Source organism: Euleptes europaea, chromosome 6 (assembly GCF_029931775.1).
Source record: "Euleptes europaea isolate rEulEur1 chromosome 6, rEulEur1.hap1, whole genome shotgun sequence".
Classification (NCBI taxonomy): domain Eukaryota; kingdom Metazoa; phylum Chordata; class Lepidosauria; order Squamata; family Sphaerodactylidae; genus Euleptes; species Euleptes europaea.
This window is the reverse complement of record NC_079317.1, coordinates 94,320,032-94,332,955: the sequence shown is the minus strand read 5'-3', so window position 1 is coordinate 94,332,955 and position 12,924 is coordinate 94,320,032. Positions and strand designations below refer to the sequence as shown.

At 41.6% G+C, this 12,924-nt stretch overlaps 1 protein-coding gene across 2 annotated transcripts in view; it reads right to left on the bottom strand.

The window, feature by feature from the left end:
- Window positions 1–12,924, bottom strand: part of CHID1 (chitinase domain containing 1) — a 114,195-nt gene that overhangs the window by 1,949 nt on the left and 99,322 nt on the right. For both annotated transcript variants that reach the window (XR_008933366.1, XM_056851473.1), the window contains exon 10: window positions 1,655–1,735. Coding sequence is in view for 1 of the 2 variants with exons in the window: in XM_056851473.1 (XP_056707451.1) it covers window positions 1,655–1,735 (81 nt within the window). In the remaining variant the exon portion in view is untranslated. The remainder of the gene's footprint in view (window positions 1–1,654; window positions 1,736–12,924) is intronic.

Below are 12,924 nucleotides of genomic sequence, written 5' to 3'. Positions count from 1 at the left end.
ATCAGATCAAGATCACTGGATTCAACCATTCCTTTGAGTGTTGCTATACAAAGAAAAGAGTATCAATAGGTGTTGGAATCTATTGTACTTTCCACTAAAATTTTAAAATGGGATAGCTTTGATTATTGTATTTATTTTTTTATTTATTTAAAACACTTATTAGCCGCCTTTCGCCCTTGCAGAACTCAAGGCAGCTTACATTATCAACAAAAACACATAAAAGGTCACAATTTAAAACTCCAATTAGGACTGCCAATAAATAAACACAAAATCAGCCAAATGTAGTCCTAAATAAAACTATCTTCAGCTGCCTCCTGTTGATTGACAGTGAAGAAGCCAGGCGTACCTCCCTGGAGAGGTTGTTCTATGATTAGTTACAAACTTACAATTATTCGCATAAGATTGCTATTAAAATCAATGACATTTTCTTAATGGGGCTTTGCTAAATGCACCTTCTCTGGTTAAAGGACCAGCATTTGTCTGTATGTCACATACTAAGTATAGAAGTAGCAAGAGTCTGGTATTGATCCAATTACATGGGTAATTGCTTTAGGAAGAAGTGACCATAGTTTCCTTGCAGTTTGTTATCTTTTTAATCATTGCTATACCCATGAGAAAGATATAGCCTAATCCCTTACAAACCTACGTGACTGCTACAGTCATCTTCCAAGGCCCTGCTTTGGGGGGGCCCCACCTTCTGAGATTAGGAGAATGGCAACCTGGGCGAGGGTCTTTCTCAGTCGTGGTGCTAAAACTCTGGAACTCTCTCTCACGGAGACTCATCTACCCCTTTCTGTTGTATTCTTCCACCAGCAGGTGAAGACTCTTTTGTTTTGTCTGGTGTTCCCTCAGTGATCCCTCCTTCCCGCACTATGTTTTTAATTCTATTTATGTTTTTGTATGTGTATAGGGGTCAGCCCTGGTTAGTACTTGGATGGGAGACCACCAAGGAATACCAGGGTTGCTGTGCAGAGGAAGGCACTGGCAAACCACCTCTGCTGGTCTCTTGCCATGAAAACCCCAAAAAGGGGTCGCCATAAGTCGGCTGTGACTTGAAGGCACTTTACACACACACATGTGTGTATAGGAGCCCTGTGGTGCAGAGTGGGAAGCAGTAGTACTGCAGTCAAAGCTCTGCTCACGACCTGAGTTCGATCCCGATTCCCGAAGGAAGTTGGTTTCAGGGAGCTGGCTGAAGGTTGACTCAGCCTTCCATTCTTCCGAGGTCGGTAAAATGAGTACCCAGCTTGCTGGGGGTAAAGTGTAGATGACTGGGGAAGGCACTGGCAAAACCATCCATAAACATAGTCTGCCTAGTAAACATCATGCTGTGACATCACCCATGGGTCAGTAATGCCCTGTTGCTTGCACAGGGGACTACCTTTTTATGTATATTGTCGCTTTGGTTTTAATTTTGTTTGATTTTAATGATTTTTTAAGATATATTTTTATGACATACATTTTTAATCCATTTGCTGCCTTGGTGGCCCTGATGAGGGCAGAAGGCAAGGTATAGATATTATGAATAAAATAAACAAACAATTAAAAGGTAAAAACCTGCAGGCAGCCTGCCCTGTGAATTTAAATAGTTAAGCACATGTTCTGCATTAGTTGGGTCTGTTAAAAAAGATGAACAGTCAAAGGCACAACTCACTTTTTGTATTCAAAATAATGTTCAGCTATTTCTTCATCCCAAACGAGTTTAGGCTTATGCTCCTTCAAAATGTCTATATACCTATAAACATATAAAATAAAATGTAAATTATTACGGCAGAATTTCAAAATTTCACACCAGAATTTATACAGAAGAAAAGTACTTTTAATAATTGACAAGTGTATCTTCCAGCTATACAAACTACATTATTTTTATAGGTGGCCCTGCCATTCTCATACTAGCACTGAATAATTTGCTTACAATTTAAAAATAAAAATCCCCCTCACTGTAACCAGTACAACAACAACAATCTCCTTTATTGGCATAAAATCGAAACATGGGGTGTCTGCATAGTAACATAGAATTATTGCAGTTGAACATTTCTGACAAGGATAAGACATAATAGATAAAAGAATGGCAGAATTAATAAAAGCCCTCTACTTAACTTGCTGACGAACATTCATAGCAAGTCTCAGAAATTGTGCTACTATGTAAACAGGAGTAGCATAGCAGGACTAAACGTTTGCACTTGTCTTGTAATTTCATTAGCTACTAACCAGTTTTGGTATTATTTGAAAAGGGGTTTTCAAAACTTCCTTTTAACTTTTTTTTTTTTTACTAGCCAATCAAGCTTTATTTACATCAACCAAGTTTCCTTCTTTTTTTCCCCTTATAAATTTTTATTGAGTTTTTAGGGTACAGAATAAAAAGGGAGAATGGGGAGGGAATTGGGGAAGGAGTAAAAAATTGGATTCTGCGTCCAAGTATATTCAGTACATTTGTTATCATATAATATATTAACACATATGGCAACTGAAATAATCAATCTTGTCAGTACTTAATATATGCTAAAGCTTTGTCACAATCACACATATCACTTCTACATTTCTAAGTTTGTTTTGCAATCTCACAAGCCAGTTGATGTAAGCATTTAATTACATCCTTATGTATATTTATCATAGAAGGGTTTCCATTTGCCCCCAAAATCATCTAGTTGTTGTTTTTTATCAAACATTTCCTTCTTACCTTGCTCTTTTCTAAATTTAAAAGCCCTATCACATTTGAGCCCTAACCTGGATGGCCCAGGCTAGCCTGATCTAGTCAGATCTCAGAAGCTAAGCAGGGTCAGCCCTGGTTAGTATTTGGATGGGAGACCACCAAGGAATACCAGGGTTGCTGTGCAGAGGAAGGCACTGGCAAACCACCTCTGTTAGTCTCTTGCCATGAAAACCCCAAAAGGGGTCGCCATAAGTCGGCTGCGACTCGACGGCACTTTACACACACATCACATTTGGACATGTTTTCATTTCATTTTTCTAATTCAGCAGTTTGCAATGTATTTATCGGTGAGCTTTACAAAATAGGTGTTTGATGTACATAGTCCAGTTACAGTAAGACTTCTTTCTTCTCAACTACATTTTGCAAGTATTTTACTCCAGTTTATGGTTCTTCTAAGTGAATGCTTTCGACATTCTACCTCGTCCAGCAATTAGAAACATCAAAGTAAATGCTCTTTGAAGATGACTGGCACCTGATTAAGTCAAAACTCACCAGTACTAGCTTTCATTTCTTACTTTGTTTGAACTCTGTGCACAGCCTATGTTTCAGCACAACTGCCTTTTGTCTAGAAATCTGAATTGTGTTTTGTAGTATCCTTCTTCCAACAAGCATTGCCTTGGTTCTTGTAGGTTATCCGGGCTGTGTAACCGTGGTCTTGGAATTTTTACACAGCCCGGATAACCTACAAGAACCAATGAACTCTGACCGTGAAAGCCTTCGACAATATTTTAAGCATTGCCTTCTTTGCATATCCACTGTTTTGGTCTGAGGAAATACTGAAATTTAACAGATGGAGTTGATTGTATGAATTGCGAGACAAAGAACTCACAGAGGCAAATCTTCCCTCAGCATACCCTGTGACACCCCCCCCCCAAAGCCAGTGTTAAAGGCCACGGGACTATTGTGGACAAAATGCTTCACAGCATAGGCCTGCAGTGACAATGGGGAACTAGGAAAAATAATCCCATCTTTCTCTTCCACTAGTGGTACTCTGCAGAACCACAGTAAGAAGTAGTTGAAACTCTCCACTAACAGAAAAGGGATGATTTTTGCCTAACTTTTCCTCCTTACAGCAAACTCATCTGCTGCATAGCATTTTGTCTACAAGAGTCCCTTGACCCTCAGAATCAGCTTGATGGGGGTTTATCGGGGGCTGCTATCAGAAGGGAAGGTGTGGAAGATCCTTCATACTCCCCGTACAGCCACAGGTTATAACATTCATGGATTCCAATTAGCAATGCTGCTGAAGTTCACATTTAACTGGCTTTGAATATGAATATTAACAGCTCATGACACTTGAATACAATTAGAGACTAGAACCGAGTAATCAAGCATTCTTCACCAATAAGGATTGTCATTTAAGCTCAAGGAGAAACCCTCCTTGTTTCGGTCTCGCCTTCTCCCTTTCCCCAACCTCCCAGCCCTCCACTTGAGCTCCCTTTGGACTTAACTACTTAGGAGCAGTTATAGGGAGGTCTCACTGGAATCCCCTCTGAGAAGCCTCCCTTCTGGCACTTACAGAAATACTGCAGTGGCTATATTGCAGATGCCAGGGACCCTGGTGAAAGGTCCCCAAGTACAAGCACTTAACATAAATTGAGGTTCTATAGGAAAACTATATTTTTCAGGATTCCTAGTGGCTTGAATTCTACCATGTCAATATTCCTGCACCCATCAGGTAGGAAAGGACCTTCAGAGTAGCCTCCAATCAGATATCCTCAGCAGTGCTAAAGACATGTAAGTGGAAAGGCAGCTCAAAGAGGGAAGAATACAAAGCATTTGGACTCAAGTTCACAAGGTTGGAAGAGACCACAAGGGCCATCCAGTCCAATCCCCTGCCATGCAGGATCCCACAATCAAAGCACTCCCGACAGATGGCCTCTAAGATCCAAATAATTCGAAGCATGATGGGATCTGATTTTCAGAACTGGGTTCAGAAAAAGCTGAGTTATAGTCTGAGGGGAGGGGGGAACCTACTTGGCTTGCTAAGCCAAATGCTGACTTGAGTGTCGGTGAGGAGAAGTTACCCATCACTAATTCTATTCCAGCCCCCTCCCCCCACAAAAAATGAATGCATGTGCAGTAACCCTTACAAGAACTGGAAATCAGAAAAAGCAAGACGGCTGTTTCAAGATAATTTGTGCTATTTAAGACTCAAGGCTGTGTCTTCTTTACGTTGTCTGACTTGAGTTAAAAAGTCACTCTGTATCAGGTATATTATAGCAAAAACATCTCTGGTCTTTATATTCAGAGCAATCAACCTTAAATCTTTTTAAAAGCTAGAGATGGCAAGCAGATTTCCATTAAATAATTATCAGCCTTGCTCAACCTGAAATTTCAATCAGAATACATATGAAAACATTGAAAACCACGATAGTGTCTGAATCTGAATGTATTTCTAAGCGGAACTGTAGATTTTACTGGTGGTTTTTATAGGCCAATCCTATCCTCTTGCTATGGCAGAAACTGCTGGCTTTATGCCAGTGATACATAATTGAGATCCCATATATTCCCAACTGCAATGAAGAAAGCAAAACCGGTTGCAGAAACAAATGTAAACATTAAAACCCTGACAGCTTTACCATACCAATGCCCTTACATTACACACGAACACATGAAGCTGCCTTATACTGAATCAGACCCTTGGTCCACCAAAATCAGTATTGTCTACTCAGACCAGCAGCGGATCTCCAGGGTCTCAGGCAGAGGTCTTTCACATCACCTACCTGCCTAGTCCCTTTAACTGGAGATGCTGGGGATTGAACCGGGGACCTTCTGCATGCCCAGCAGATGCTCTACCTCTGAGCCACAGCCCCTACCCATAAGCAGAAGCCACCGAATGCTCAGCAGTGGCGCAAATACCACAATAATGTCATGTTAACATCCACTCCAGATACAAAACAAAACCAGAAAGAATTTGCAGCACCTTCCTTGACGGACTGGGTTTCCCTTGGCCCAGTAGTATGATGCCTGCAGCCTCAAATTCTAGGGTTCCCTTCAGACAGGAATTCAGATACCCTAGTATCTGAAACAGAAGGAGTATGCAAACAGCCATTCTTTTGCTGTGAAAATGGCAGGGACATGCAGGAAAGGAAGGCCTGCCATTTCAAGTTTTAACATATACAAAAATTACAGCAAAAAAGAATTTAATAAGAAAACCAGAGCTGCAGTAAGCCCAGTCCTCTCTTCTACATGGTTAAATGACTGGAGGGCAAAGCTGACAAAAGTCCACATCCCAGCCTTCTTATGTTCCTGCTGCTGTGTCAGGAATTGAGTGTAATTTCCTTAAGATGTTCTTCTACAGGCCAGAATATAAAATGAGATTCTGAACATGTGCTGAGTATGCATTCAAATTACCTTTGGGGGGGGGGTGTCTAAGTGAGGACACCAATGACAACTCAGATAAAACTAAGCAAGTTCCTCAAATGGTAATTTATAAGGCTGCAGAGAATTACAGGCAAGCTTAGAGAAGCTTTGGGAAAAAGAAGCGGAGCAGTTGATGAACTTGTCTGACCAAGCTTCAGGAAGCTTCCCAATGCAGATAGACTATTACTTTGCAAAGTCCTTTTATTCTCTGCTATTTCTTTCTCTGTACTTGACCGTTTTAGCTTATTTCCCAGAAGGCTCAATGTTAGATGTAAATTAACTCTTCAGTCATGTATACTGGAAAACAGGTTGAATTATCATAGAAAAAATGTTGGCTAATTAAATATATGTATACTGCAAACTGTCCATGAGACGCTTATGTCATAAATGACCAATGAGGTACTTAAACCTTTGTTTAAAAGAAGTTGCATATTTCATATTAGCTACATTAGACAATGCCCTGACCTGGATGGCCCAGGCTAGCCTGATCTCGTCAGATCTCAGAAGCTAAGCAGGGTCGGCCCTGGTTAGTATTTGGATGGGGGACCACCAAGGAAGTCCAGGGTTGCTGTGCAGAGGAAGGCACTGTCAAACCACCCCTGTTAGTCTCTTGCCATGAAAACCCCATAAGTTGCCTGCGACTTGACACACTTGACACTTGACACACTCACACATTAGACAATAATTTATTTTCACACACCTATCACATTGAATAATTACTGGATCCTACAGCAGAAACGGGGAGATGTTTTGCTTTATTACAAAGGTGACTGAATCCTAGAATCACAGAACTGGAAGGGACCAGCAACACCATCTATCCACTAATTCCACAGACACAATCCAGAGATGATAACATGACTGTTATCAATCTGCAGGCTGGGGCTTTACCCATTATACCCTGCTAAAACTATGCTGCTCAAGATCAATGGATCAAAGAGCTTCTAAGGGATAAAGGAAAGAATTATACCCTGTATTTCTCTCCCTATCCTTTATTTGTTTATTGTATAACCCCCCCCAAAAAAAGGAAAAAAGAAAGGGGGATAAAATGACCAAATTAAAGATATTTTCAGTAAATCTGAACGGATTAAATTCACCATCTAAACTCTCCAAAAAATTTAATCAATGAGAGAAGAAAAATAGATATACTCTGTTTGCAAGAAACTCATATAAAGAAAGAACATGAATATATATTAAGTTGCAAAACATTAGGCAAAATATATGTGGCCTCAGCCCAAACAAACAAACAAAAAATGAGTTGCAATATATATCAACAACGCAACTTTGGAAGTGTTCAAAGAATTAAAAGATCACAATGGAAGATATCTGATTCTGAAGATTAGATTACCAGAAGGACATGCATGGACGTTGGCATCAATATATGCTCCAAACAATTAAAAAATGGGCAGCTCAATCCTAAGGGGGGTAGACAGTCAGGAGAAAGGCAGCTTCGCCCCCGGGAACATGTACATGTATTTATTGTTCTTTTCCATTTTACAGGTTATTGTTGTGTAGATATAAGATAAACAGCAACTTTCCTTTTTGCCTCAATTATTTGTGGGAATTGTTCATTGAATGCCTTGTCACTATAACACTTCTTTGTCTTTTTAAATTAGTTTTTTTTTCTTTGCTGACTGTACCTAAAACTGAACTTTCTTTTCTGTCTAAAAAGTAGAAGGTAATCTTCTTCTAGTGCTTGCCCAGCTAGCTATTTTTCTCTTGAGTTTATCCAATCTAAAGACTTGACAGCTCACTTTTTGCAGCAGGTCTTGATTTGACAGTTTGGTCCACCTTGACAGAATGAGAGCTTGGCTTAAAAACAACACCACAGCAGCCTGCATATGCTCTGAACACCTCTGTCGTCTGCAAGCCATAGAAGATACTTTTCTTGTCAGGCCACAGACAACTTAATGGTAGAGTAATTTACTTCACCAAAGCAAAGCCAGAGTCAACTGATTCCACAGAAAATAAAATAGGTTAATGGCTCAAACAAATATGACACTGGGACTTCTGTAAATGGAGCTTGTGCTTCCCCCTCCTTTAAATAGCAGACATGCAGGGGCTTGATTCAGATTGGGAGTGCTGTGCAAGATGAGGGAGGTTTAAGGGCCCTTTGCCCCATACTATTTCCCTGATCTGAAATGGCCCCACAGAGCTATAATTTGCCCTATTTGTTCCATTGCCCAATGCCTGTGGGCAATCAGAAGCAATTTTCCCTTGGTCCATTTGCATTGAGTCTGCCCGAACCGGATGCTTCTCAGCTCCTGTCGGCTTCCCCGCAAGGTTCAGTTTAAAAGCTGCTCTGCCACCTTTTTAATGTTATGTGCCAGCAGTCTGGTTCCATCCTGGTTCAAGTAGAGCCCTTTCTTTTGTATAGGTCTGGCTTGTCCCAAAATGTTGCCCAGTTCCAAACAAATCTAAAGCCCTCTTCCCTACACCACCGTCTCATCCACACATTGAGACTCCCCAACTGTGCCTGCCTAACTGGTCCTGAGCATAGAACAGGTAGCATTTCAGAGAAAGCTACCTTGGAGGTCCTGGCTTTTAGTCTCCTGCCTAGCAACCTAAATTTGGATTCCAAGATCTCTGGACTACACTTCCCCACATTGTTGGTGCCAACGTGCACCACGACCACTGGCTCCTCCCCTGCACTATCTACCAGACTACATAAATGATGGGTAATGTCCGCAACCTTCACACCAGGCAGGCATGCGGTCCATGTGCCCACCAGAAACCCAGCAATCTACATTTCTAAGGAATCCAAGCACCTGGCCAGTGTGTCCGTGGTGGAGTCCAGATGACTTTCCATCAACAGATAAAGCTTGTTGTCATCAGCGTACTGATGACACCCCAGCCCCAAACTCTGGACAAGATGGGTGAGATGGCGCATATAGATGTGAAACAACATAGTGGAGAGGATACACACACACACACACACACACACACACACACTTTCTTTCTACCCAACCTTGGGTACCCAGCTTCTGTTTTCAGGTTGGGTTTTATTCCCTTCTTTTTTCTTCCATTTCTTTTTCCTGTCACTCTATTTCTTGTGGGTGGGAATTTGGGGCTGGGAGCAGATATACAACAGCCCTACTCCTCAAGAAGTTGTATATTGGGATCTAGGATTCAGCCATTCAGTGGCTGCACTCCTTTCTCCAGGTTTGGGGACAGAGAGTGGCGCTAGGGGAGGAGGTGTCGCACACACACACACATATATATATAGCTACACACACACACACTTTCTTTCTACCCAACCTTGGGTAACCAGAAAAAAGAAATGGCCACCATTCAGGTGATGTTCTAGGATTTTCTTCTCCATGGCAATTATGAGGAAGAAGGAGCATCACCAGCTGGCTTCTGCTCTCGCCTAGTCTGGAGGCTGAACTCGGGTAATTCAAGCATAGGGTTTCTGGCCAGAATCACAACTTGTCCTGCTCTTGGTGCCCTTGCTGTGGGCTGCCTTTATGGCTCTGGAGTCTGGCAAGGCAGGGGGTGTTCCATAGCAGGCACATGACAGCTAGTGAGATGCCGAGGGGTGGGAGGCTGCGGCTTCCCCACACCTGCTGCCTCCGAGAGCAGATGAGGTGCAGCAGAAGGCAGGTGAGGGTCGGCTCCCCCTTTCCCACGCTCTGGCATCAGCCATCTGAAGTCTCATCAGGGTATTTTCTGTTCAAGTTGGGAAGCCGGCTGGTAGTGTCACATACCACCACCACCCTGCCTTGAAGGGTAAAGGGGGAAGAAGGAGGAGAGAGAAACACAGGGAGGAACGCACATGGACGTTTACATTGGGACTGGTTGTCTTACATAACAATGCAACCCAATTTCCGCTTCCTTATTGCTCCCTCCCTCCTCCCTCGTGAGAAGTATTCTATGCCTTCCTGGTGAGGTTAAATATTTATTTGACCACAAGGACAAAGGAGGGAAGAGGGGGAAGCAAAGACAAGCGTTACACCTTTTATCTGCAGAATGGAGAAAGAGACTGGGGCGGGGGGGGACTTTCAACAAACTGTAGAGCAGAAGAGAAATCCTGCTTAAAATAATATCCTAGGAGAAAGTAAAGACTTCTTAATTATTGCAGCAGTAAAGCTAACTTGGTACTCTAACAATGACTTGAAAGGGTCAGTGTGTGTGTGTGTGTGTGTGTGTGTTTTAAGCCCTGCCATGTCCACCTTTTTTAGAAGGAAACACAGCTGTGGCATTACTGAGATGGATTATGCATTGAAAACCCTCAGTCTTAAACATGTTCTGTACTTTAATAGCTCAACTAGGTAGAAATTTAAAAGGTGCAGCTTTTTCTCTTGCCTGGAGACCTGGATGGGACAACTTCCGTTCCTGAATTCCTGCTTGTCCTATTATTGTTAATGATCATGCTGAAAACCAATAGCAATTGGTCTCTTCCCTCCTCATGCCTGTTTATTATACACTTAAATTTTATTTCCTGCATCTTGAGTGATTTTCAAGTTCATTTTGTAGTCAGGGGTACAATAAAAGATGGGTTGTTAACTTTTTTGGAGCTTGTCTGTTTTAACTATTAAAAAAGACTGTCCATGTTCTCATCTCTGCTCAGCTTTTAAGATGGTCTGACATTTTTAAGATAGCAAAAGGGAAGCTGTGTTAGTCTGTATTAGCAAAATGAAACAAAAGTCCAGTGACACCTTCAACACTAATGACATTAATTTCAAAAGGAGCGTTCGCGAATCACAGCTTTCTTCTTTAGATAGTTATGTGAAAGGAAAAATCATTCCGAAAATCTTAAAAGGGAAAATCACAGGGGATGAAGAGCCAAGAGTTGGTATGAATCACACCAGGAGTCTGTAAAGTGTCAATCTTCCCCACAGGGTTTATTTGCAGCTATTAGGGTCCATCTTCATGTGGAAGAGAGAGGTCCACGAACAACAGGATCTCATGCAATACATCCAGCTGTGGAGTCCTCACTTCTTTGCCTCTCCGTTAGATGATGTAAACAGAATGCAGAATGAGATCGGAAATAAGGCAGTATCCCTCAAGTGGAAGGAGATGCCATTTTTGAATTCTCAAATTTTAAAAAAAACATAAAATTTGTGGGGAGAAAAGTTCTTGCCTGGCCTGCTCTCTGTAGTGGTTGTTTTCTACTTGTTGGGCATTCTTTTACAACAGGCAGTATTCAAAAATGTGATTCCCCCCCCCTGAAGTGGTACAGTCCCCCTGCCTTCAGTTCTCCCTATGTGTCAGGGACTCTCATGGCCTGCATGGATCATATATGTATTAGGGGGAGCTGGTTTTCCTCCACACACAGACCCCTCCAAAGAGGAAGATTTCGCCTCACTTGCTGTGGGTACACTGCATGTGCCCGGAAGTGTGACAGCCTGACAGCTTGGCAACTGGATTTGTCCATGAGATTAGAGGTACATTCCCAAAACTCTCCAGGCTGAGCAGAGATGTGGCCCCGTTGTATGTGCTTTAGGGCAATAACTGCCTCGACCCTCAGTACAGACAAATGGTTTGCAAAAATCATGTACGCATCTTTTGACAACAAGACGAAGGGGACCTGGGCTGGAAAGGAAGCCTACAAGTAATTAGGTGGATCTGTAACTGGTTGACAGATCACACTCAAAGCGTGCTTGTTAATGGTTCCTCATCCTCTTGGAGAGGAGTGACAAGTGGAGTGCTTCAGGGATCTGTCCTGGGCCCTGTGTTGTTCAACATCTTTATAATTTGGATGAAGGAATAGAGGGGATGCTTATTAAATTTGCAAAATGAAACTAAATTGGGAGGAATAGCGAAATACAGTAGAAGACAGAGTCAGGATACAGGATGATCTTGACGGGCTGGAAAACTGGACTAAAACAAATAACTTTAATTTCAACAAATATAAATGTAAAGTTGTGCATTTAGGCAGGGAAAATCAAATGCATAATTATAGGATGGGGGAGACTTGTCTTGGCAGTAGTATGTGCAAAAGGGACCTAGGAGTCTTAGTAGACCATACATCTCTGTGGCTGTGCCTATTCTATGGAACAGCTTCCCAGAGGAGGTTTGCAATGGATTTGTGGATTAAATTAAGAAATGTGTTAAGATTGCTTAGTGTTATGTTAATGTGACATATTTTATTATATTGTATTTAAGTCACTTCAAGCAGAGGTGAGTACTGGGTATTTTTTTTAAAAATAAATAAATGCATAAATAAAAATAAGGTATACCTACATGACAAAATCCAGGGCACATTCATTTTGTGGGAGTAGAAATATGTAACATGAATACTAACGGGAGGATTAAATGTAAACAACTCAATATGAGCACAAATCATAACGTAGTAAAAGCTAGTATAGTTAATGAATATACACAGATTTCTAAGTGAGTTCACTGTAATATTTTTGAGTTCCCCTGACAACATAACCATGACTTGTGACAGGATGTCAGACAATCAGTGCATTCCTAAGGAGAGTTACTCCCGTCTAAGCCCATTGAAATGAATGGGCTTAGACTGGAGTAACTCTCCTTAGGAATGCACTGAATAGGCTTCAGTTTGCACTCTCTCTATGACCAAATGGCATATGGCAGTAACAGGAGGAGGGGAGTATCTGGCAAGAATACCTGGATGATGCCATTTCTTTTGGAGAAAATCCAGAGTTTAGTACTGGCCCTCCAAGCTAGGATTAAAATAAAAATTCATCAGTTCATGAAATGAAACTTGTCAAGACTGCCATAAACTAGTTAGCTGGGACCCCGGAGGAAACAGTAATCTCTGGTTTCTGGCCTAGCTCTAGAAAAGCGCTACAGGATTGTTAAAATAACTCACAGAGAAAAACAAAAAAAGTCATCTGATTTTTAATTTCCTTGAGAATCATAGAGTTGGAAGGGACCAT